Source organism: Oncorhynchus keta, chromosome 19 (assembly GCF_023373465.1).
Source record: "Oncorhynchus keta strain PuntledgeMale-10-30-2019 chromosome 19, Oket_V2, whole genome shotgun sequence".
NCBI classification, from domain to species: Eukaryota; Metazoa; Chordata; class Actinopteri; order Salmoniformes; family Salmonidae; genus Oncorhynchus; species Oncorhynchus keta.
In genome coordinates this window covers 25531958-25555609 of record NC_068439.1, presented here as the reverse complement: position 1 = coordinate 25555609, position 23652 = coordinate 25531958, and the positions used below count along the sequence as shown (strand labels likewise).

The 23652-nt window shown below is 42.5% G+C and overlaps 1 protein-coding gene across 1 annotated transcript; it reads right to left on the bottom strand.

The window, feature by feature from the left end:
- Positions 1 to 8360: 8360 nt before the first annotated feature.
- Positions 8361 to 22763, bottom strand: med10 (mediator complex subunit 10). Its single transcript, XM_035792926.2, has 4 exons — positions 22380 to 22763; positions 21235 to 21318; positions 9592 to 9694; positions 8361 to 9108 (listed from the first exon to the last, which is right to left on the bottom strand). Exons 1-4 carry the CDS (start codon positions 22499 to 22501, stop codon positions 9013 to 9015), a joined length of 405 nt encoding a protein of 134 aa, XP_035648819.1. The 5' UTR covers positions 22502 to 22763; the 3' UTR covers positions 8361 to 9012.
- Between the last annotated feature and the right edge of the window lie 889 nt (positions 22764 to 23652).

Genomic DNA, 23652 nt, shown 5'->3' with positions numbered 1-23652 from the left:
GATGAGACTTAAATGGACCAAGAGACATGAGCAATGGACATTAGACTGGTGGAAATCTGTCCTTTGGTCTGATGAGTCCAAATTGGAGATTGTTGGTTACAACCGTCATGTCTTTGTGAGACGCAGAGTAGGTGAACGGATGATCTCCGCATGTGTGGTTCCCACCGTGAAGCATGGAGGAAGTGTCATCGTGTGGGGGTGCTTTGCTGTTGACACTGTGTATGATTTATTTAGAATTCAAGGCACACTTAACCAGCATGGCTACCACAGCACTCTGCAGCGATACGCCATCCCATCTGGTTTGTGCTTAGTTGGACTATCATTTGTTTTTCAACAGGGCAATGACCCAACACACCTCCAGGCTGTGTAAGGGCTATTTGACCAAGAAGTAGAATGATAGAGTGCTGCATCAGATCACCCAACCTCAACCCAATTGAGATGGTTTAGGATGAGTTGGACCGCAGAGTGAAAGAAAAGCAGCCTACAAGTGCTCAGCATATGTGGGAATTCCTTCAAGACTGTTGGAAAGTATTCCAGGTGAAGCTGGTTGAGAGAATGGCAAGAATGTGCAAAGCTGTCACCGGGGTGGCAGGGTAGCCTAGTGGTTAGAGAGTTGGACTAGTAACCAAAAGGTTGCAAGTTCAAATCCCTGAGCTGACAAGGTACAAATCTGTCGTTCTGCTCCTGAACAGGCAGTTAACCCACTGTTCCTAGGCCATCATTGAAAATAAGAATTGGTTCTTAACTGACTTGCCTAGTTAAATAAAGGTAAAATAAAACAAGGTAAAGGGTGGCTACTTTCAAGAACCTAAAATATATTTTTGATTTGTTTAACACTTTTTGGGTTACCACATGATTCCATATGTCCATTATTATACAAACGCTCCACACCGCGTGGCCGCGGCCACCCTAATCTGGTGGTCCCAGCGCGCACGACCCACGTGGAGTTCCAGGTCTCCGGTAGCCTCTGGAACTGCCGATCTGCGGCCAACAAGGCAGAGTTCATCTCAGCCTATGCCTCCCTCCAGTCCCTCGACTTCTTGGCACTGACGGAAACATGGATCACCACAGATAACACTGCTACTCCTATTGCTCTCTCTTCGTCCGCCCACGTGTTCTCGCACACCCCGAGAGCTTCTGGTCAGCGGGGTGGTGGCACCGGGATCCTCATCTCTCCCAAGTGGTCATTCTCTCTTTCTCCCCTTACCCATCTGTCTATCGCCTCCTTTGAATTTCATGCTGTCACAGTTACCAGCCCTTTCAAGCTTAACATCCTTATCATTTATCGCCCTCCAGGTCCCCTCAGAGAGTTCATCAATGAGCTTGATGTCTTGATAAGCTCCTTTCCTGAGGACGGCTCACCTCTCACAGTTCTGGGCGACTTTAACCTCCCCACGTCTACCTTTGACTCATTCCTCTCTGCCTCCTTCTTTCCACTCCTCTCCTCTTTTGACCTCACCCTCTCACCTTCCCCCCCTACTCACAAGGCAGGCAATACGCTCGACCTCATCTTTACTAGATGCTGTTCTTCCACTAACCTCATTGCAACTCCCCTCCAAGTCTCCGACCACTACCTTGTATCCTTTTCCCTCTCGCTCTCATCCAACACTTCCCACACTGCCCCTACTCGGATGGTATCGCGCCGTCCCAACCTTCGCTCTCTCTCCCCCGCTACTCTCTCCTCTTCCATCCTATCATCTCTTCCCTCTGCTCAAACCTTCTCCAACCTATCTCCTGATTCTGCCTCCTCAACCCTCCTCTCCTCCCTTTCTGCATCCTTTGACTCTCTATGTCCCCTATCTTCGAGGCCGGCTCGGTCCTCCCCTCCCGCTCCGTGGCTCGACGACTCATTGCGAGCTCACAGAACAGGGCTCCGGGCAGCCGAGCGGAAATGGAGGAAAACTCGCCTCCCTGCGGACCTGGCATCCTTTCACTCCCTCCTCTCTACATTTTCCTCCTCTGTCTCTGCTGCTAAAGCCACTTTCTACCACTCTAAATTCCAAGCATCTGCCTCTAACCCTAGGAAGCTCTTTGCCACCTTCTCCTCCCTCCTGAATCCTCCTCCCCCTCCCCCCTCCTCCCTCTCTGCAGATGACTTCGTCAACCATTTTGAAAAGAAGGTCGACGACATCCGATCCTCGTTTGCTAAGTAAAACGACACCGCTGGTTCTGCTCACACTGCCCTACCCTGTGCTCTGACCTCTTTCTCCCCTCTCTCTCCAGATGAAATCTCACGTCTTGTGACGGCCGGCCGCCCAACAACCTGCCCGCTCGACCCTATCCCCTCCTCTCTTCTCCAGACCATTTCCGGAGACCTTCTCCCTTACCTCACCTCGCTCATCAACTCATCCCTGACCACTGGCTACGTCCCTTCCGTCTTCAAGAGAGCGAGAGTTGCACCCCTTCTGAAAAAACCTACACTCGATCCCTCCGATGTCAACAACTACAGACCAGTATCCCTTCTTTCTTTTCTCTCCAAAACTCTTGAACGTGCCGTCCTTGGTCAGCTCTCCCGCTATCTCTCTCAGAATGACCTTCTTGATCCAAATCAGTCAGGTTTCAAGACTAGTCATTCAACTGAGACTGCTCTTCTCTGTATCACGGAGGCGCTCCGCACTGCTAAAGCTAACTCTCTCTCCTCTGCTCTCATCCTTCTAGACCTATCGGCTGCCTTCGATACTGTGAACCATCAGATCCTCCTCTCCACCCTCTCCGAGTTGGGCATCTCCGGCGCGGCCCACGCTTGGATTGCGTCCTACCTGACAGGTCGCTCCTACCAGGTGGCGTGGCGAGAATCTGTCTCCTCACCACGCGCTCTCACCACTGGTGTCCCCCAGGGCTCTGTTCTAGGCCCTCTCCTATTCTCGCTATACACCAAGTCACTTGGCTCTGTCATAACCTCACATGGTCTCTCCTATCATTGCTATGCAGACGACACACAATTAATCTTCTCCTTTCCCCCTTCTGATGACCAGGTGGCGAATCGCATCTCTGCATGTCTGGTAGACATATCAGTGTGGATGACGGATCACCACCTCAAGCTGAACCTCGGCAAGACGGAGCTGCTCTTCCTCCCGGGGAAGGACTGCCCGTTCCATGATCTCGCCATCACGGTTGACAACTCCATTGTGTCCTCCTCCCAGAGCGCTAAGAACCTTGGCGTGATCCTGGACAACACCCTGTCGTTCTCAACTAACATCAAGGCGGTGGCCCGTTCCTGTAGGTTCATGCTCTACAACATCCGCAGAGTACGACCCTGCCTCACACAGGAAGCGGTGCAGGTCCTAATCCAGGCACTTGTCATCTCCCGTCTGGATTACTGCAACTCGCTGTTGGCTGGGCTCCCTGCCTGTGCCATTAAACCCCTACAACTCATCCAGAACGCCGCAGCCCGTCTGGTGTTCAACCTTCCCAAGTTCTCTCACATCAGCCCGCTCCTCCGCTCTCTCCACTGGCTTCCAGTTGAAGCTCGCATCCGCTACAAGACCATGGTGCTTGCCTACGGAGCTGTGAGGGGAACGGCACCTCAGTACCTCCAGGCTCTGATCAGGCCCTACACCCAAACAAGGGCACTGCGTTCATCCACCTCTGGCCTGCTCGCCTCCCTACCACTGAGGAAGTACAGTTCCCGCTCAGCCCAGTCAAAACTGTTCGCTGCTCTGGCTCCCCAATGGTGGAACACACTCCCTCACGACGCCAGGACAACGGAGTCAATCACCACCTTCCGGAGACACCTGAAACCCCACCTCTTTAAGGAATACCTAGGATAGGATAAAGTAATCCCCCCCCCCTTAAAAGATTTAGATGCACTATTGTAAAGTGGCTGTTCCACTGGATGTAATAAGGTGAATGCACCAATTTGTAAGTCGCTCTGGATAAGAGCGTCTGCTAAATGACTTAAATGTAAATGTAATGATGTTGATGTCTTCACTATTATTCTACAATGTAGAAAATAATAAAAATAAACAAAAACCCTTGAATGTGTCCACAATTCTGACTGGTACTATACACACACACACACACATATATATAAATAAAAACTCTGCATCCCAGCCTGGCAAGAGCAGCCAAAAGGGTGTTAAGCATCCAGCCTCTGCAAGCGCAGAGAGGATATTCTTCGCTGCTTGCCTCTCCAGGCACCACATGCCTGAAGCCACAGACTTTGGCCAAACTGATGTTTCTGAAAAGGAATTCAAAGCTACTGTAGACTGAGTCTAAGGCATTTTTCATTTAATTTGTATTTAATTCTAAGTAAGTTACATCCTATATGTGCAGTTGATAGAATATAATGATTTAATACAATGAAATGTTGTTTCAATGCTGGGCGCTTAATGTCCCCGACTCCCTACCATCCTAGTGGGCCGCACTAGCAAATGCTTCACAATGTATTTCTTTGTAGAATTTAGCCTTGAAATAATTGAAATAATATAGCCTAAATAATTCATTTCTGTTCCTTCTTAGGCTCCCTGTCTGGCTCCTGACCTACTTAGAGTGTTTAGATGCTGTTTAATATGACATGTCGCCTCTTTGAAATTGTGAGCGGTTCAAATACTTGTCATTCAAATCATATGGTTTGGTTTCAATACTTCAAAACCAAATAGTAGGTCCAGGTAGTCACAACAATAGATGGGTGTTGGTTCAATTGTGAATAGAGCGAATTTGGAGCAGCAGTTTTTCCCGTGAGTGCGGAGCGGTTGGAAAGGACATGGAGCACCAGATACACAGCTCCATGAGTAATGAGCTGGATTTCCTACAGCTCAACTCCACTCATATACTCTGCACAGCTGTAATCGCTGCCAAAGGTGCTTCTACTAAATATTGACTCAGGGGTGTACTTATGTAATACTTATGTAAATGTTTGTATTTCATTAGCAAGATTTTCTAAAAACATATTTTTACTTTCATTATGTGGTATTATGTGTACATGGGTGAGAATAAAAAACGATTCAACCCATTTTGAATTCAGGTTGTAACAAAAACAGAAAGAGGAGAGAAGATCTTGAATGATGTTGCTTTAATTACTTAACACTACTTCCTACATTTGCCATCTATAGTTTATAATAGGAATACAGTTTATACTTTATTTAAAAAATGGAACTGTTAGGAACAACCATTATTATTTCCAATACTCTCATTGAACTAGATAGCATTCAGTGTTATAAAAGCTACTCAAGGCCAGGAACTGCAAATAACAAAGAGCAAGGGGATCCACCTCTAGCAGAAAGACTATTTCAATCAAGAAACCTCACATTCCCGCTCTCTTTCTGTCTCACTCCTAGGGGAATGCTGAAGACAGAGAGAAAAAGAAGGAATGTGGAAATCATAAAAGAGAGGAGGAAGGTAACCTAGGTAACGGTCGAGAATGTGTGATTCGAGGGTGACTAGCCTGCGTGCCCACGAGGAGTGAAACAGAGGAAGAAAAACTGTTACCTCAAACAAGTAATTCACACACGCACAAAGCCAGCACCACCCACCCAGTACATCACTGGGGCCAAGCTTCCTGCCATCCAGAACCTCTATACCAGGCGGTGTCAGCCGAAGGCCCTAAATATTGTCAAAGACTCCAGCCACCCTAGTCGTAGACTGTTCTCACTGTTACCGCAAGGCAAGCAGTACCGGAAGGTCAAGTGTAGGTCCAAGAGGCTCCTAAACAGCTTCTACCCCCAAGCCAGACTCCTGAACATCTAGTCACATGGCTCCCCAGACTATTTGCATTGCTCCCCAGACTATTTGCATTGCCCCCCTTTTACACTGCTGCTACTCTGTTATCATCTATGCATAGTCACTTTAATAACTCTACCTACATGTACATATTACCTCGACCAACCCGTGCCCCCGCACACTGACTCTGTACTGGTACCCCTTGTATATAGTGTCAATATTGTTATTTTATTGCTGCTCTTTAATTATTATACTTTGATTTCTTAATCTTTGTATTTTTTTTTCAAACTGTATTGTTGGTTAAGGGCTTGTAAGTAAGCATTTCACTGTAAGGTCGACACCTGTTCGGCGCATCTGACAAATAACATTTGATTTGATTTTATTCAGCAATGTCACGGCAATTTTCAACTATGTACTCAAATGGAATAAAAAGTGAACATGAATAAACTGAAGAAAAACATACAAAGGACATTTAGATTAAAATCCCTCCGCTCTGCCTTGCCCTGTGCTGCTGGGGACTGAAAGGTTTACGCTTGACCTATGATGTGTCATTGCAGGTGATTAAAAAAAACACCTGAAGAGAGGAGCGCAAAATGCTGACGGCATATAACAAGTATAGGACAAAGCGAGGTAGGGGAGGAAGATAAGGAGAAAGATAAAAGGAAGAGAAAGATAATGAAACAAAGATGCCCCCACACATATGACACCACCTGTTCCCCTAAGGACAGATTGCATTGTCATGTCTGTGCGTCGCTGAAGAGAGCACTGAGGTCTCTGTCACTAACGAGCCAATTACTAAGCAACCAGGCATCTACACTGAACAAAAATGCAACATCTAAAGTGTTGGGCCCGTGTGTAGGTCATGAGCTGAAATACAAGATCCCAGTCACTTTCCATACACACAAAAAGCTTCTCAAATTTTGTCCACAAATGTGTTTATATCCCTGTTAGTGAGCATTTCTCTTTTGCCAAGATAATCCATCCGCCTAACAGGTGTGGCCTATAAAAAAGTTGAGGGGGACAATAAAAGGCAACTCTAAAATGTGTAGTTCTGTTACACAACAATGCCACAGATGTCTCAAGTTGAGGGAGCATGCATTTGGCATTCTGGCTGCAGGAATGTCCAACAGAGCTGTTGTCAAAGAATTGAATGCTAATTTCTCTACCATAAGCCACTTCGTTTTAAGAGAATTTGGCAGTGTCTCCAACCAACCTCACAACCACAGACCATGTGTAAAGCATTGTGTGGGCAAGTGGTTTGCTGATGGTGGCAGTGGGGTTATGGTATGGGTGGGCATAAGCTACAGATAAACACAATTCCAGTTTATTGAAGGCAATTTGAATGCACAAAGATACCGTGGCGAGATCCCGAGGCCCATTATTGTGCAATTCATCCCCCGCCATCACGTTTCAGCATGATCATGTACGGCCCCATGTCGCAAGGCACACAATTGTTGGCAGTGCAAAATTCCTAGAAGCTGAAAACATCAGATTTTTCCGTGGCCTGCATACTCACCAGACATGTCAGCCATTGAGCATGTTTGGGATGCTCTGGATCGACATGTGAGATAGCGTGTTCAGTTCCTGCCAATAATCAGCAACTTTGCACAGCCATTGAAGAGGAGTGGGACAACAACTCTTTGTGAAGGAGATGTGTCGTGTTACATGAGGCAAATGGTGGTCATACCAGACACTGACTGGTTTTCTGATCCACGACCCTAACATTTTTTTCAAGGTACTGTATCTGAGCAACAGATGCATATCTGTATTCTCAGTCATGTGTTATCCATGGATTAGGGCCCAAAGAAAGTATTTCAGTTGACTGATTTCCTTATATTTACTGTAACTCAGTAAAATCTGACATTGTTGCATGTTGCATTTATATTTTTGCTCAATGTCCAACTGGGGTAAGGTGTTTAAGGTTAAACATATTATGTCCTTTTTTGGTGCAAAGTATTTCAAAATAACGTATGCTTTGCTTTGTTTAATCCGATGCAACATCTTGAAGCTACAGCATGCATGTTCATTCTTTCATATTGGTTGCAGTGTTTTGTCTTAAGGTCTTGTAGTCAACATTAAAGTCTCCATTCTATCCCGTTGTCTTCATATTTCTAATCCGGTGACCAGGCTCCCAGTCTTCAAGATGATAAAAAACCCTGCTTCACTGGACATAATAATAGGGAACATCCTGCTCCCCCCCACCCCAGGGAGTTGGCGTTCAGGCTCAGGGGGAGTGTCCCTGTCTCTCTTCCCCAGCAGGAGGCAGCATGCTGGGCCACGACCTACCCGGATGACGGCTCCCTGGTCCTGACGGCTCCACGCTTCTGGAGCATTTGTCTCAGAACAACCCCACACCACAGAAAGTATGCGCTCGCGTGCTCCCTTCACCATGGTGATGGTCTGATCTGGCCACATACTGTAGGGAGAGAATGTTTCCAAATGGAAAAGAGAAATTGAAAAGCATTTCCATTTGACAAATTCTGTTGGTTAAAAAGAAAAAAATATCCCTTTTCCTTCTTTAATGCCCACTGAACACAACCTCTTACAATGTAATGTCCTTGGTGATTTGACCCTTGGATGAAAGAATATACTGTGACATTGAGGCCTTTACTTCTTATACATTGAACTTTAATTGTAAGTCTCTGTTCGTGAATTGTGATCTACAAGGCGCTAGCATGGCAGTAAATACCAGACTAATCTTTCAATCACAAGCCCATTTATTTGCAAAACAAACAAGGAAAACAAAAACTAACAAGATAAAATCAAAACAAATTGGAGGGTTGCAAACCTCTGGGCGAGTTTCTTGCCCATGAATAAGACCCCTTTTGATACCGGAGCTTGATACAAAACGGAGTCACAGTCCAGGTCTGCAGTGTTGTACAATGATGTTTAAGTCTTTACAAAAAAGGTTCTGTATGAGTATAAACATTATGTACATCTTGTAGGTGGGATCTCAACACAGCATGAGGAAACAGTTTGCCAGATATCAGATTGAGAAAATGTTATATTTCCAACACAACTAAAAGAAACTTGAAAAAGGCAATATGTTCCTGGCTGACAGTTCTTCCTATCAAATCATCAGCTCTAGCTCCTTTTATTATTTTTTTGAACCCATCCATAAAGCATCCATGACACATTACTCTTCCCACATCAGAAACAAAGAATTGCTCCTCCAACTACCTCTACCACGCTCTCAATCTATTTCTCAAAGTCAACAACACACTTTTTTCATGAATATTCCCTGAATATTAATACATGTCATCAGGTTGACTCATTGATCGTGCTGGGTGAGACCCCACTGTGGCTTTAAGCAGGGGGTTAAGGGTCAGGGGGATTAAAGGTCAAGGGTCACTATGAGGGGGGGTCATCTCCATGGATAGCCTTGTACTTGGTCATCTCCTCTGGAAACACCTTCCCCAGCTCAGAGATCAGCAGGCTCTTGAATTTCTGCAACCAAAGACAGAACAGAGGGGTCAGAGATTGAAGCTGTAGATGATTTACTGTTATTTAGTCTGGATCTTTATGGTTCTGATGGTAAAAAGACAGTATAATGGGGTTATACTGTATATGCTTAGGACACATCTTAGAATGTATTATTTAAAACATATTTTTAATTTTATTTAACTAGACAAGCCAGTTAAGAACAAATTGTTATTTACAATGACGGACTACCGGGGAACAGTGGGTTAACTGCCATGTTCAGGGGCAGAACAACAGATTTTTACATTGTCAGCTATTCATTCCAGCAACCTTTTGGTTACTGGCCAAACACTCTAACCACTAGGCAGCCTTACAATCACACCCTAATGCATTGTACCAGAAGGTTTTGACTAAAAGTGTAACCAAGACTATTTGTCATTTAGTAATTTCCTCAAAGTACTGATCTTCAATTTCTAGGCCGTTATTAGGCTTGAATCTACTGCCACTTACCGTCATGGTGTCAATCTTTCCTTTGACCTGCTCGTTCTTGGCCAGGGCCCTTTCCAGACACTCCTTAGTGTACAGCTGGGGGTTACGCCCCTGGTCTATGTATCTGACAACACAAGACAAAACATTACATCAGTTGAGTTAGGCTGAGGGTCTGTGACCAAGTGGAGATCTGAGGGAGAGAAAGTGCTGGTACATGGGTGACTGTCCTTCCGTTATGCTCACCATAGTCTAGCGTGGCCATCCTCCGAAAACTTAACTATTGGATTTTGCATTTGAATGAGAGCTAGGGATGGGCATTTGAAATGGACTTCACTATTAAAATAATATATTTTTGGGGCTATCCGGATAGTCAAAATGCATACCTTTCCCTAATGTCAATAAGCATGGTCTACTGCTGTTTTGGTTAGTAATTTTTGTCTTATTTCACTGTAGAGCCTCCAGCCCTGTTCAATATGCCTTAGCTAGCCCCTATGTTCCACCCCCCACACTAGAGGTCTACCGATTAAAATCGGCAAGGCCAATTAATTGGGTCCAATTTCAAGTTCTCATAATCTCTATTTTTGGACGCCGATTATGGACGATTATATTGCAATCCACGAGGAGACTGCGTTGCAGGCTGACCACCTGTTACGCGAGTGCAGCAAGGAGCCACGGTAAGTTGCTAGCTAGCATTAAACTTATCTTATAAAAAACTATCAATCTTAACATTTTCACTAGTTAACTGCACATGGTTGATGGTATAGTTAATAGTTTGTGAATTTATCATCGAATCACAGAATACATAGCCAAACGGGTGATGATTTAAGAAAAGCGCATTTGCGAAAAAAGCACATTCGTAGCATCAATGTCACAAGTTATAACCATATCGAGCCCTGTGAAACTTGTTACCACAAATCTTTATATTGTCCATATTGTAACAAACTTGTGGTTGCATAACAGCACATTGTGTAACATTACCACGGGGATCAAATACATTTTTCCCTCACTGTATATTAGCTTAACTTTTAAAAACTAATATTATACAGTGCCTTAGGAAAGTATTCAGACCCCTCTTCCCACATTGTTACTTTATAGCCTTGTTCTAACATTGAGTTACATTTTTTTTATTTAAATATCTACACACCATACTCATTTAATAGCACCCGCAAAACACCAATCTCAATGTCAACAGTGAAGAGGTGACTCCGGGATACTGGCCTTCTAAGCGAAACTAATGCGTGATAGTGAGAAGGACAGATGTCGTGTGGGAAAATTGCTGTTTTTCACTCGATCTGTCCAATTTATTGCCTCTAAAATGTAAATAAACACTATAAAGAGTTTATATGTGTCACTACATACCTATTTGAAGGTTTGTGTCGAATTTGAATGGGGTTTTTAGGGAGGTGCTAAAGTGATCTTAGAAGTAAACAGCAGCTTTGAGAATGATGATCGCATGCGGTGATGACGCAAAAAAATGACTAGATATCCCCCCTTTACACCCGTCACTGTCCATTTCCTGTTTTTAAAGGATGAAAGAAGTGCTACACCTGGTGGAGAGAGATTGTAAGACAGAAAACATTTGCTTTATGTGTGCTGTACGTTACACTACATGATGTAACGGAGGGTCAGTTTTCTCAACTTCTCCAATACTAGAGAGCCATTACCATGTCGATCAACGCTTGAATAGAAACGTAATTCACACCCCAGATTATGAAGTCAACACAGTCGCTACAGTCCCATTAGTTCTTTCCTGCCTCATTTGAATGTCACGTTGCACACATTTGTACGGAATAGGGTGAGTTTATGTTACACACAATAGCCCACAATGACAAAGCAAAAACAGATTTTTAGAATTTTTTGCACATAAAAAAGAAAGAAAACACAAATACCTAATTTACTTAGGTATTCAGCCCCTTTGCTATAAGACTTGGAATTAAGCTCAGGTTCATCCTGGTTCAATAGAAAATCTTTGAGATGTTTCTACAACTGGATTGGAGTCCACCTGTGGAAAATTAAATTGATTGGACCTGATTTGGAAAAGCCCATAACGGTCTACACTACTGGTCAAAAGTTTAAGAACACCTACTCATTTCAGTTTTTTTTCCCGTTTTTTTTTCTTTTTACTATTTTCTACATTGTAGAATAATAGTGAAGGCACCAAAACTATGAAATAACACATATGGAATCATGTATCATGTGTTAAACAAATCAAAATATATTTGAGATTCTTCAAATATCCACCCTTTCTTTGCCTTGATGACAGCTTTGCACACTCTTAGAATTCTCTCAACCAGCTTCACCTGGAATGCTTTTCCAACAGTCTTGGAGTTCCCGCATATGCTGAGCACTTGTTGGCTGCTTTTCCTTCACTCTGCAGTCCGACTCATCCCAAACCATCTGAATTTGGTTGAGGTCGTGGGATTGTGGAGGCTAGGCCATCTGATGCAGCACTCCATCACTCTCCTTCTTGATAAAATAGCCCTTACACAGCCTGGAGGTGTGTTGGTCATTGTCCTGTTGAAAAACAAATGATAGTCCCACTAAGCCCAAACCGGCTGTGATGGCATATCGCTGCAGAATGCTGTGGTAGTTCATGCTGGTTAAGTGTGCCTTGAACTCTAAATAAATCCCAGACAGTGTCATCAGTAAAGCACCCCACACCATCACACCTCCTCCTCCATGCTTCACGGTGGGAACTACACATGAAGAGATAATCCATTCACCCACACCACATCTCACAAAGACACGTGGTTGAAATCCGAAAATCTAAAATTTCGACTCCAGACCAAAGGCTCAATTTCCACAGGTCTAATGTCCATTGCTCATGTTTCTTGGCCAAAGCAAGTATCTTCTTTTTGGTGTCCTTTAGTAGTGGTTTCAATTGGATAATTGGACAATGAAGGCCTGATTTACGCAATCTCCTCTGAACAGTTGATGTTGAGATGTGTCTGTTACTTGAATTCGGTGAAGAATTTATTTGGGCTGCAATTTCTGAGGCTGGTAACTCTAATGAATGTATCATCTGCAGCAGAGGTAACTCTGGGTCTTCCATTCCTCCTCGCGAGAGCCAGTTTCATCATAGCGCTTGATGGATTTTGCGACTGCACTTGAAGAAACTTTCAAAGTTCTTGACATTTTCTGTGTTGACATTTTCTGTATGTCTTAAAGTAATGATGGACTGTTGTTTCTCTTTGCTTATTTGAGCTTTTCTTGACATAATATGGACTTGGTATTTTACAAAATAGGCCTATCTTCTGTGTACCCCCCATACCTTGTCACAACACAACTGATTGGCTCAAACACCTGATGAAGGAAAGAAATTCCACAAATGAACTTGTTTAACACTTATTTGGTTACTACATGATTCCATATGTATTATTTCATAGTTTAGATGTCTTCACTATTATTCTACAATGTAGAAAATAGTAAAACTACAATCAGTTGACAGTGCATGTCAGAGCAAAAACCAAGCCATGAGGTCGAAGGAATTGTCTGTAAAGCTCCGAGACAAGACTGTGTCGAGGCAGAGATCTGGGGAAGGGTCCAAAAACATTTCTGCATACCAAAACATTTCTGAAGGTCCCCAAGAACACAGTGACCTCAATCATTCTTAAATCGAAGAAGTTTGGAACCTCCAAGACTCATCCTAGAACTGGCCTCCCGGCCAAACTGAACAATCGCGTGACAAGGGCTTTGGTAAGGGAGGTGACCAAGAACCTGATGGTCACTATGACAGAGCTCTAGAGTTCCACTGTGGAGATGGAAGAAACATTTAGAAGGACAACCTTCTCTGCCGCACTGCACCAATCAGGCCTTTATGGTAGTGCGGCCAGAAGGTAGCCACTCAGTAAAAGGCACATGGCAGCCCGCTTGGAGTTTGCCTAAAGGTACCTAAAGACTCTCAGATCATGAGAAACAAGATCATCTGGGCTGATGAAAACAAGATTTCAGCCCAAAGACTTAAGGCCAAGCGCCATGTCCTGAGGAAACCTGGCAACGTCCCTACGGTGAAGCATGGTGGTGGCAGCATCATGCTATAGGGATGTTTTTCAGCAGCAGGGCCTGGGAGACTAGTCAGGTTCTAGGGAAAGATGAATGGAACAAAGTACAGATCATTGATGAAAACCTGCTCCAGATAGCTCAGCACCTCAGACTGGGGCGAAGGTTCACCTTCCATCAGGACAACGACCCTAAGCACAAAGCCAAGACAACGCAGGAGTGGCTTCGGGACAAGTCTCTAAATTTCCTCGAGTGGCCAAGCCAGAGCCCAGAATTGAACCCCATCAAACTTCTCTGAAGAGAACTGAAAATAGCTGTGCAGCAACACTCCCCATCGAGCCAAGCTTGAAGCATCATACCCAAGAAGACTTGATGCTGCTTCAACAAAGTACTGGGTCTGAATTAGAGTTCGACCGATTATGATTTTTCAACGCCGATACCGATTATTGGAGGACCATAAAAGCCGATGCCGATTAAATCGGCCGATTTGATTTATTTATTTATTTGTAATAATGACAATTACAACAATACTGAATGAAGTTATTTTAACTTAATATAATACATCAATAAAATCAATTTAGCCTCAAATAAATAATGAAACATGTTCAATTTGGTTTAAATAATGCAAAAACAAAATGTTGGAGAAGAAAGTAAAAGTGCAATATGTTCCATGTAAAATATGTGCCATGTAAGAAAGCTAACGTTTCAGTTCCTTGCTCAGAACATGAGAACATATATTCCCAGGTAAGAAGATTTAGGTTGTAGTTATTATAGAAATGATAGGACTATTTCCCTCTATAACATTTGTATTTCATTAACCTTTGACTATTGGATGTTCTTATAGGCACTATAGTATTGCCAGTGTAACAGTATAGCTTCCGTGCCAGTGTAACAGTATAGCTTCCGTCCCTCTCCTCGCTCCTCCCTGGGCTCGAACCAGGAACACATCGACAATTAGCGCGCGCTAACTAGCTAGCCATTTCACTTCGGTTACACGAGCCTCATCATCTCGGGAGTTAATAGGCTTGAAGTCATAAACAGCGCAATGCTTGACGCACAATGAAGAGCTGCTGGCAAAACGCACGAAAGTGCTGTTTGAATGAATGTTTCTGCCTACCACCGCTCAGTCAGATACTTGTATGCTCAGTCAGATTATATGCAATTTAGGACACGCTAGATAATATCATCAACCATGTGTAGTTAGTTAACTAGTGATTATGATGAATTGTTTTTTAGAAGTTTAATGCTAGCTAGCAACTTACCTTGGCTTACTGCATTCGCATAACAGGCAGCCTCCTTGTGGAGTGCAACGAGAAAGAGGCAGGTCGTTATTGCGTTGGACTAGTTATGGTTGCAAGATTGGATCCCCCAAGCTGACAAGGTGAAAATCTGTCGTTCTGCCCCTAAACAAGGCAGTTAACCCACTGTTCCTAAGCAGTCATTGAAAATAAGAATGTGTTCTTAACTGACTTGCCTAGTTAAATAAAAGGTGTAAAAAAATAAATAAAAAATAATAATAATACATAATAAATAAATAAATACATTTTAAGAAGTCGGCAAATCGGTGCCCAAAAATACCGTTCCGATTAATCGGTCGACCTCTAGTCTGAATACCTGGGTAAATGTAATTGCATTTGAGATATAGCTATATTAGCAAAACAAATCTAAAAAACAGTTTTTGCTTCGTCATTATGGGGTAGTGTGTGTAGATGTATGAGGGAATAAAATGATTTAATCAATTTTAGAATGAGGCTGTAATGTAACCCAATTTGTAAGTCGCTCTGGATAAGAGCGTCTGCTAAATGACTTAAATGTAAATGTAACAAAATTTAAGAGGTCTGAATACTTAACGAAGGCAATGCAGGATACGCTAAAATATTCTGTCAAACCTTGAAATACTTTTTTTTACAAATGTAGGTTATTTTCATACTTATTTTGTTTAGGCTATTTAACAGCTTTCAGAAAGTATTCATACCCCTTGACTTTTTCCACATTCAAAATTGATTACAATTGAGATTGTGTGTCACTGGCCTACACACAATACCCCATAATGTCAAAGTGGAAGTGTTTTTGGAAATGTTTACAAACTAATGACAAATCAAAAGCTTAAATGTATCGAGTCAAGTATTCAACCCCTTTGTTATGGCAAGCCTAATGAGTTCAGGAGTAAACATTTGCTTAACAAGCCACATAATAAATTGCATGGACTCACTCTGTGTGCAATAATAGTGTTTAACGGGTTTTTTTAATGACTTCCTCATCTATGTACCCCACAATTACAATTATGTGTAAGGCATCTCAATTGAGCACTGAATTTCAATAACACTGATCCAACCACAAAGACCAGGGAGGTTTTCCAATGACTCGCAAAGGGCACCTATTAGTAGATGGATAAACATCTTAAAAAGCAGACATTGAATATATCTGAGCATAGTGAAGTTACTAGATGACAATTTCGATGGTCTATAAATACACTCAGTTACTACAAAGATAAAGGCGTCCTTCCTAACTTAGTTGTGTCATGAAGTTGGCCTGAGTGGGGGAGGTTTATGACCCCCCATAAATACCTTCCCCCTTTTTCCTCTCTCTACTCTACCGATGTGACTATTGAAAATCCCTTGGTTAACATTGAGAAAGAATCTGGTGACATCAAAAGATGGGAATGGAACCATATTTTTCGGTAATCCAACCAGCTGAAAATATGCGTTGGTACTAAATGAATTTGATGCCAGATCAGTTGGCGTCTGAGACATTAATACTGATGATAGGACGACAAACTGTATCTTGGAAAATCTACACATTCAAGTTGTCAGATTCACCTTCAGCTACATCATGTTATGGATATGCTTGTCATTGGCAAGAACTAGGGAGTTTAAAATAAAAAGAAACTGAATAGATCTAAGTAAAGGGAAAACCCTAGAGGAAAACCTGGTTCAGTCCATTTTCTAACACACTGTGAGAAATTCATCTTTCAGCAGGAAAATAACCTAAAACACAAGGCCAAATCTACACTGGAGTTGCTTACCAAGACGACATTGAATGTTCCTGAGTGGCCTAGTTACAGTTTTGACTTAAAATTGGCTTGAAACTATAAGGCAAGACGTGAAAATGGCTGTCTAACAACGATCAACTTGACAGAGCTTGAAAAATTGTTTAATGAATAATGTGCAAATATCGCACAATGCAGGTGTGCAAAGCTCTTAGAGACTTACCCAGAAAGACTCAACTGTAATCGCTGCCAAAGTTGATTCTAACATGTACATGAATACTTATGTAAATTAGATATTTCATTTTCAATACATTTTTAAAAAATAATATAAAAACATGTTCTCACTGTCATTAAGGGGTATTGTGTCTAGATGGCGGAGAAAAAAAAGGTGTATATTTAGGATTTGTACCGTTTGATAGGGAAAAAGACATAGCCTAAAGATAATAGACTTATTCATTTTTAGCCTAAGCCAATGTTCATTCAAGTGCTAGAAAGAATGTTACAGGCAAAACGTCAGTATAGGGACAAAGTGGAGTCGCAATTCAACAGCTCAAACACAATACTTATGTGGCAGGGTCTACAGACAATCACGGACTACAAAAAGAAAACCAGCCATGTTGCGGACACTGACGTCTTGCTTCCGGACAAGCTAAACACCTTCTTCGCCCGCTTTGAGGATAACACAATGCCACCGACGCAGCCAGCTACCAAGGCCTGTGGGCTCTCCTTCTCCGTGACCGACGTGAGTAAGACATTTAACACAATGCAATCGCCATCGCACTGCACACTGCCCTATCCCATCTGGACAAGAGGAATACCAATGTAAGAATGCTGCTCATTGACTACAGCTCCGCATTCAACACCATAGTACCCTCCAATATCATCATTAAACTCAAGGCCCTGGGTCCTGGACCTGACAATTCACCCCCAGGTGGTGAGGGTAGGAAACAACACCTCCACTTCGCTGATCCTCAACACTGGGGCCCCAAAAGGGTGCGTGCTCAGCCCCCTTCTGTATTCCCTGTTCACCCATGACTGTGTGGCAACGCACGCCTCTAACTCGATCATCAAGTTTGCAGATGACACAACAGTAGTAGGTTTGATTACCAACAATGACGAAACAGCCTACAAGGAAGAGGTGAGGGCTCTGAGAGTGTGATGCCAGGGAAATAACCTCTCACTCAACATCAACAAAAAAATGGAGATGATTGTAGACTTCAGGAAACAGCTGAGGGAGCACCCCCCTAATCCAAATTGATGGGACCGCAGTGGAGAAGGTGGAAAGCTCCAAGTTCCTCTGCGTACACATCACTGGCAAACTGAAATGGTCCATCCACACAGACAGTGTGGTGAGAAGGTGCAACAGCGCCTCTTCAACCTCAGGAGGCTGAAGAAATGTGTCTTGGCACCTAAAAGCCCTTAACTTTTACAGATGCATAATTGAGAGCATCCTGCCAGGCTGTATCACCGCCTGGTACAGCAACTTCACCGCTCACAACCGCAGGGCTCTCCAGAGGGTGGGGAGGTCTGCCCAACGCATCCCTGGGGGCAAACTACCCACCCTCCAGGACATCTAAAGCAACAGATGTGTACAGGAAGGGAAAATCATCAAGGACATTAAACCCCCGAGCAACTGCCCGTTCACCCCACTATCATCCAGAAGGCGGGGGTCAGTACAGGTGCATCAAAACTGGGACAGGAAGACTGAAAAACTGCTTCTATCTCAAGGCCATCAGACTGTTAAATAGCCATCAGTAACACATTAGAGGCTGCTGCCTATATACATAGACTTGAAATCACTGGCCACTTTAATAAATAGAACACTAGTCACTTTAATAATGTTTACACATTTTACATTATTCATCTCATACTGTATTCTATTCAAATGTATCTTAGTCTATGCCGCTCTGACATTTCTCGTCCACATATTTATAGATTCTTAATTCCATTCCTTTACTTAGATGTGTGTATTGTTGTGAAATGGTTAGATATTACTGCACTGTTGGAGCTAAAGACACAAACACTTCGCTAAACCCGCAATAACATCTGCTAAACATGTATGTGACTAATACATTTTGATTTTGTGCTAAATGATCATTTGTTTATCTTTTACATGAATGCACAATTCATAAGTTATTGAAAATAATGTTTGAGACAACTCAGACACCGACTCATCATTAATTCATTTTTTGGTCGCGCTTTTTGAAAGTGCTGCTGCGGGAGCATATGACCGATTGCCTGTTGTGCGGGACATTAATAAACACGGACAGTATTACTATAATAAACACTGACAATATTACAAATATTAGTTTATCATTTTAACTTGTCAAAGTAACATTTACTGCAACTTATTGACAGTAGCCTGTGTGTTGGCATACAGTGCCTTGAGAAAGTATTCGGCTCCTTTGAACTTTGCGACCTTTTGCCACATTTCAGGCTTCAAACAAAGATATAAAACTGTATTTTTTTGTGAAGAATCAACAAGAAGTGGGACACAATCATGAAGTCGAACGACATTTATTGGATATTTCAAACTTTAACAAATCAAAAACTGACAAAAATGGGCGTGCAAAATTATTCAGCCCCTTTACTTTCAGTGCAGCAAACTCTCCTCCAGAAGTTCAGTGAGGATCTCTGAATGATCCAATGTTGACCTAAATGACGAATGATGATAAATACAATCCACCTGTGTGTAATCAAGTCTCCGTATAAATGCACCTGCACTGTGATAGTCTCAGAGGTCCGTTAAAAGCGCAGAGAGCATCATGAAGAACAAGGAACACACCAGGCAGGTCCGAGACTGTTGTGAAGAAGTTTAAAGCCGGATTTGGATACAAAAAGATTTCCCAAGCTTTAAACATCCCAAGGAGCACTGTGCAAGCAATAATATTGAAATGGAAGGAGTATCAGACCACTGCAAATCTACCAAGACCTGGCCGTCCCTCTAAACTTTCAGCTCATACAAGGAGAAGACTGATCAGAGATGCAGCCAAGAGGCCCATGATCACTCTGGATGAACTGCAGAGATCTACAGCTGAGGTGGGAGACTCTGTCCATAGGACAACAATCAGTCGTATATTGCACAAATTTGGCCTTTATGGAAGAGTGGCAAGAAGAAAGCCGTTTCTTAAAGATATCCATAAAAAGTGTTGTTTAAAGTTTGCCACAAGCCACCTGAGAGACACACCAAACATGTGGAAGACGGTGCTCTGGTCAGATGAAACCAAAATTGAACTTTTTGGCAACAATGCAAAACGCTATGTTTGGCGTAAAAGCAACACAGCTCATCACCCTGAACACAACATCCCCACTGTCAAACATGGTGGTGGCAGCATCATGGTTTGGGCCTGCTTTTCTTCAGCAGGGACAGGGAAGATGGTTCAAATTGATGAGAAGATGGATGGAGCCAAATACAGGACCATTCTGGAAGAAAACCTGATGGAGTCTGCAAAAGACCTGAGACTGGGACAGAGATTTGTCTTCCAACAAGACAATGATCCAAAACATAAAGCAAAATCTACAATGGAATGGTTCAAAAATAAACATATCCAGGTGTTAGAATGGCCAAGTCAAAGTCCAGACCTGAATCCAATCGAGAATCTGTGGAAAGAACTGAAAACTGCTGTTCACAAATGCTCTCTATCCAACCTCACTGAGCTCGAGCTGTTTTGCAAGGAGGAATGGGAAAGAATTTCAGTCTCTCGATGTGCAAAACTGATAGAGACATACCCCAAGCGACTTACAGCTGTCATCGCAGCAAAAGGTGGCGCTACAAAGTATTAACTTAAGGGGGCTGAATAATTTTGCACGCCCAATTTCAGTTTTTGATTTGTTAAAAAAGTTTGAAATATCCAATAAATGTCGTCCCACTTCATGATTGTGACCCACTTGTTGTTGATTCTTCACAAAAAAATACAGTTTTATATCTTTATGTTTGAAGCCTGAAATGTGGCAAAAGGTTGCAAAGTTCAAGGGGGCCGAATACTTTCGCATGGCACTGTATGTTATTGGCTGTTTGGTTTGCAAGGAGGGATTTTCTGACGGCACAATTTACTTTGCCAACACTTTGGTCAAGTAACGCAGAAACGTACCATGTGTGTTCATACTTCCTATTCGATTAGTCTATCTCTCTCATAACTATACTATGTTTTTTAGGCTATTTTCAAACAATTGTCTGAGTTGGAACTCTGTTAGGCCTATAGATTAATTTGATGGTTGATCATGAAAGAGTAGGTTATGCCTAAGCCAACAAGTCATCTTCAAATCGAATGGGGAGAAAAAGGGAAATTACGATTTTAAAACAAACCAGACGACAGAGTGCCCGCTGTAAAAGGCCCATGATCATCAGACATTGGAGGGGAGGGGGGAAAATCACAGGCACTGTGACAATTTGTACTGCTTTGAATCTCTCCTCTCTTTGTACAATGTACATTGTCCTCTTGCCTGATGCTAATATTCTAACTACCTTATATGTATTGAACATTTAGGCTATGGGGAAAAGGGTATAGGCCAATTGGCATGTCGCCCTGCTGTGTGCTCATTGGTAAAATCGTCCAACCCTAGTGGCAATGTGTCACTAGTTTCCATCATCTTCCTGAGAACTTCCCCAGGCTTTCAAAAGTAAACTACAGAACTAGACATGGAAAGTGTATGTTTAAGTTGGAACATCTACTCACTCAAAAGCCTCGAGAGGAACGTTAATCTCATGTAGCTGCTGGCGACATTTCTCAATGTCCTGCAGTCCCGTGATCATGTAGTTTCTGAAATGCACAGGAGTAGAGACGTTTCAACAACTACCAGGCAAAATCATCAACCACAACTACCATACAACTAACTTACTACCTCAACATTACTGTCAGCGTTTAACCTAGTCTGCAAACTGGTCACCTCTGTATGCAAGGAGATACCTACTGCAGCCCTCATCCTCCACCTGTTCTGACAGCCACATTCTGTTAAAGGTCACCAAAGCACACATATCTCTGGGTCGCTCCGCTTTTCAGTTGACTGCAGCTAGCGACTGGAACCTGCTGCAACAAACACTCAAACTGGACAGTTTTCGCTCTTCATTCAAAGACTCAATCATGGACACTCTTACTGACAGTTGTGGCTGCTTTGCGTTATGTATTGTTGTTTCTACCTTCTTGCCCTTTGTGCTGTTGTCTGTGCCCAATAATGTTCGTACCATGTTTTCTGCTGCTGTCATGTTACGTTGCTGCTACTATGTTGTTGTCATGTGTTGCTATCACGCTATGTTGTCTTTGGTCTCTCTTTATGTAGTGTTGTGGTGTCTCTCTTGTGATGCGTTTTTTAATCCCAGTCCCTGTCCCTACAGGAGACCTTTTGGTAGGCAGTCATTGTACATAATAATTTGTTCTTAACTGACTTGTCTAGTTAAATAAACGTTAAAGAAAATAATATGTGCAGTCTTTTATACCATTTTGTGTGTCTATGACCGCGATGTGCAACTTTAGTCCTCGGGGGGCTGGTGTCACTTTTTCCCCAGTTCCAACTAACACGCCTGACTCCATTTAAATAAACTAATTATGATCTTCCGCTTTTTATAAAGTGTGACACCACTCCGGCCCCCGAGGACTGGAGTTGCCCATCCCTGGTCTATGACATTGACTGTACTAATTAGCTATCAACGTAGCTAGCTAACTTAACTATGTGGAGGCTAGCTAGCATTGGTTAACCATAATCTTACTTTTGTAAACAACTCGTGTATTGATAACTTGGGGAGTTAGTAGTAACATCTTTAAGTGGCTAGCTATGATGGCTAGTAATACTAGAAACACCTAGCTAGCTAACTGGCATCACTTACAGTTTTTGGTTGAGTCCTGTTTGACTGCTAGGTTGAAAGTCGCTAACGATAATTCCCATCTGTCGAATATTTTCAACGAACTTCTCGAGATGCTCCTCGAGGTTATCAAATTTCTCAGCCATGTCGCCAACAAAACGTTATGTGTTCATTTCTCATAAACATAAAATATTTGTGAAAATATAAAACCCCAGACAAAGCCCTTTGTCAATTCATCACAATGCTAATCACTTCCCAGACCCCCATGGGGTCGTCACTAGTTACCACAGCCACAAGGGGCGCATTAAGGCTAAACCCCGCCTATTTCTAAAATGTATCTTCTTAGAATCTGATTTTAAAACAAACCTTAACCCCAACATTACCCACACTGATAACCTCACGTCTAACCTTAAATTAATATCAAAAAGCACATTTTTGTTTTCAACCATTTACTTTGTGGCTGTGGTAACTAGTGACAAACACTCCCATGGCACACTGCTTTCCGGAAGGGTGAGAGTCAATCATTGGCGAATGTGTAGTTGCCGTAGCGACAGACTGCCGTCTGCTGCTCAAGATTACCGCAAAGCGTCGTGTTCTAAAATCTCGAAACATTGTTGCAAATAACATTGATTTTAAAATGTATCATCATCCTCACCATGCATGTGTAATGCAGTGAATTTGCGTGCATATATGTATAGTTTGGTGGACAATGTTATGTAAATGTTTTTAATGAATAAAAGCAGTGCAGTGAAACATTAAAATATACAAAATATAAAATAGAGTAAAATACTTTGTAGGCTACTTAAGACAGCCTGTTTGAAGCCACTTTGTAATATAATAGCCTTAACATTAGGCTATAGGCTACACTAAATATATCCCCACCTCTCTTGTCCTGTTAGGATAGAACATAAACATGAATAAGCTACAAAATAATTTAGAGGACCAGTTATTTCCGTTTTGGAATTGGAATTTGGTTTAGGGTGAAATATGCATGAGTGGGACACTTTTTGGTAGATAGCTATGAAGACGATCAAAATCAGTTTACCCCTACTCTAGTGATGCTAATTTCAATTAAGGTCTTATCTAAATGTTTATGATCAAACAACTTGAAAATGTATTATTCAGTGGATGCTACAACCACTAAAAGAACACCAGACCCATACGTTTGCTAAAGCATGGCTTTCAGTGTTAGTGGGACACTTTAGTAAATGAACTGGGACACTATTTTTCTCATTGGAAATACATTAGTGTTCCACTTGACCTCACACTTGTCATGAACTCATCAATAAGACTTTGT

What these genes read in the sequence shown, in the direction of transcription:
- med10 (XM_035792926.2), bottom strand. Translation starts at nt 22,501, where the DNA reads ATGGCTGAGAAATTTGATAACCTCGAGGAGCATCTCGAGAAGTTCGTT. An exon ending in ACAGGACTCAACCAAAAACT is followed by an intron (nt 21,319 to 22,379) that starts GTAAGTGATGCC and finishes TGTGCATTTCAG; the next exon opens with AAACTACATGATCACGGGAC. An exon ending in GAAAGATTGACACCATGACG is followed by an intron (nt 9,109 to 9,591) that starts GTAAGTGGCAGT and finishes CTTTGGTTGCAG; the next exon opens with AAATTCAAGAGCCTGCTGAT.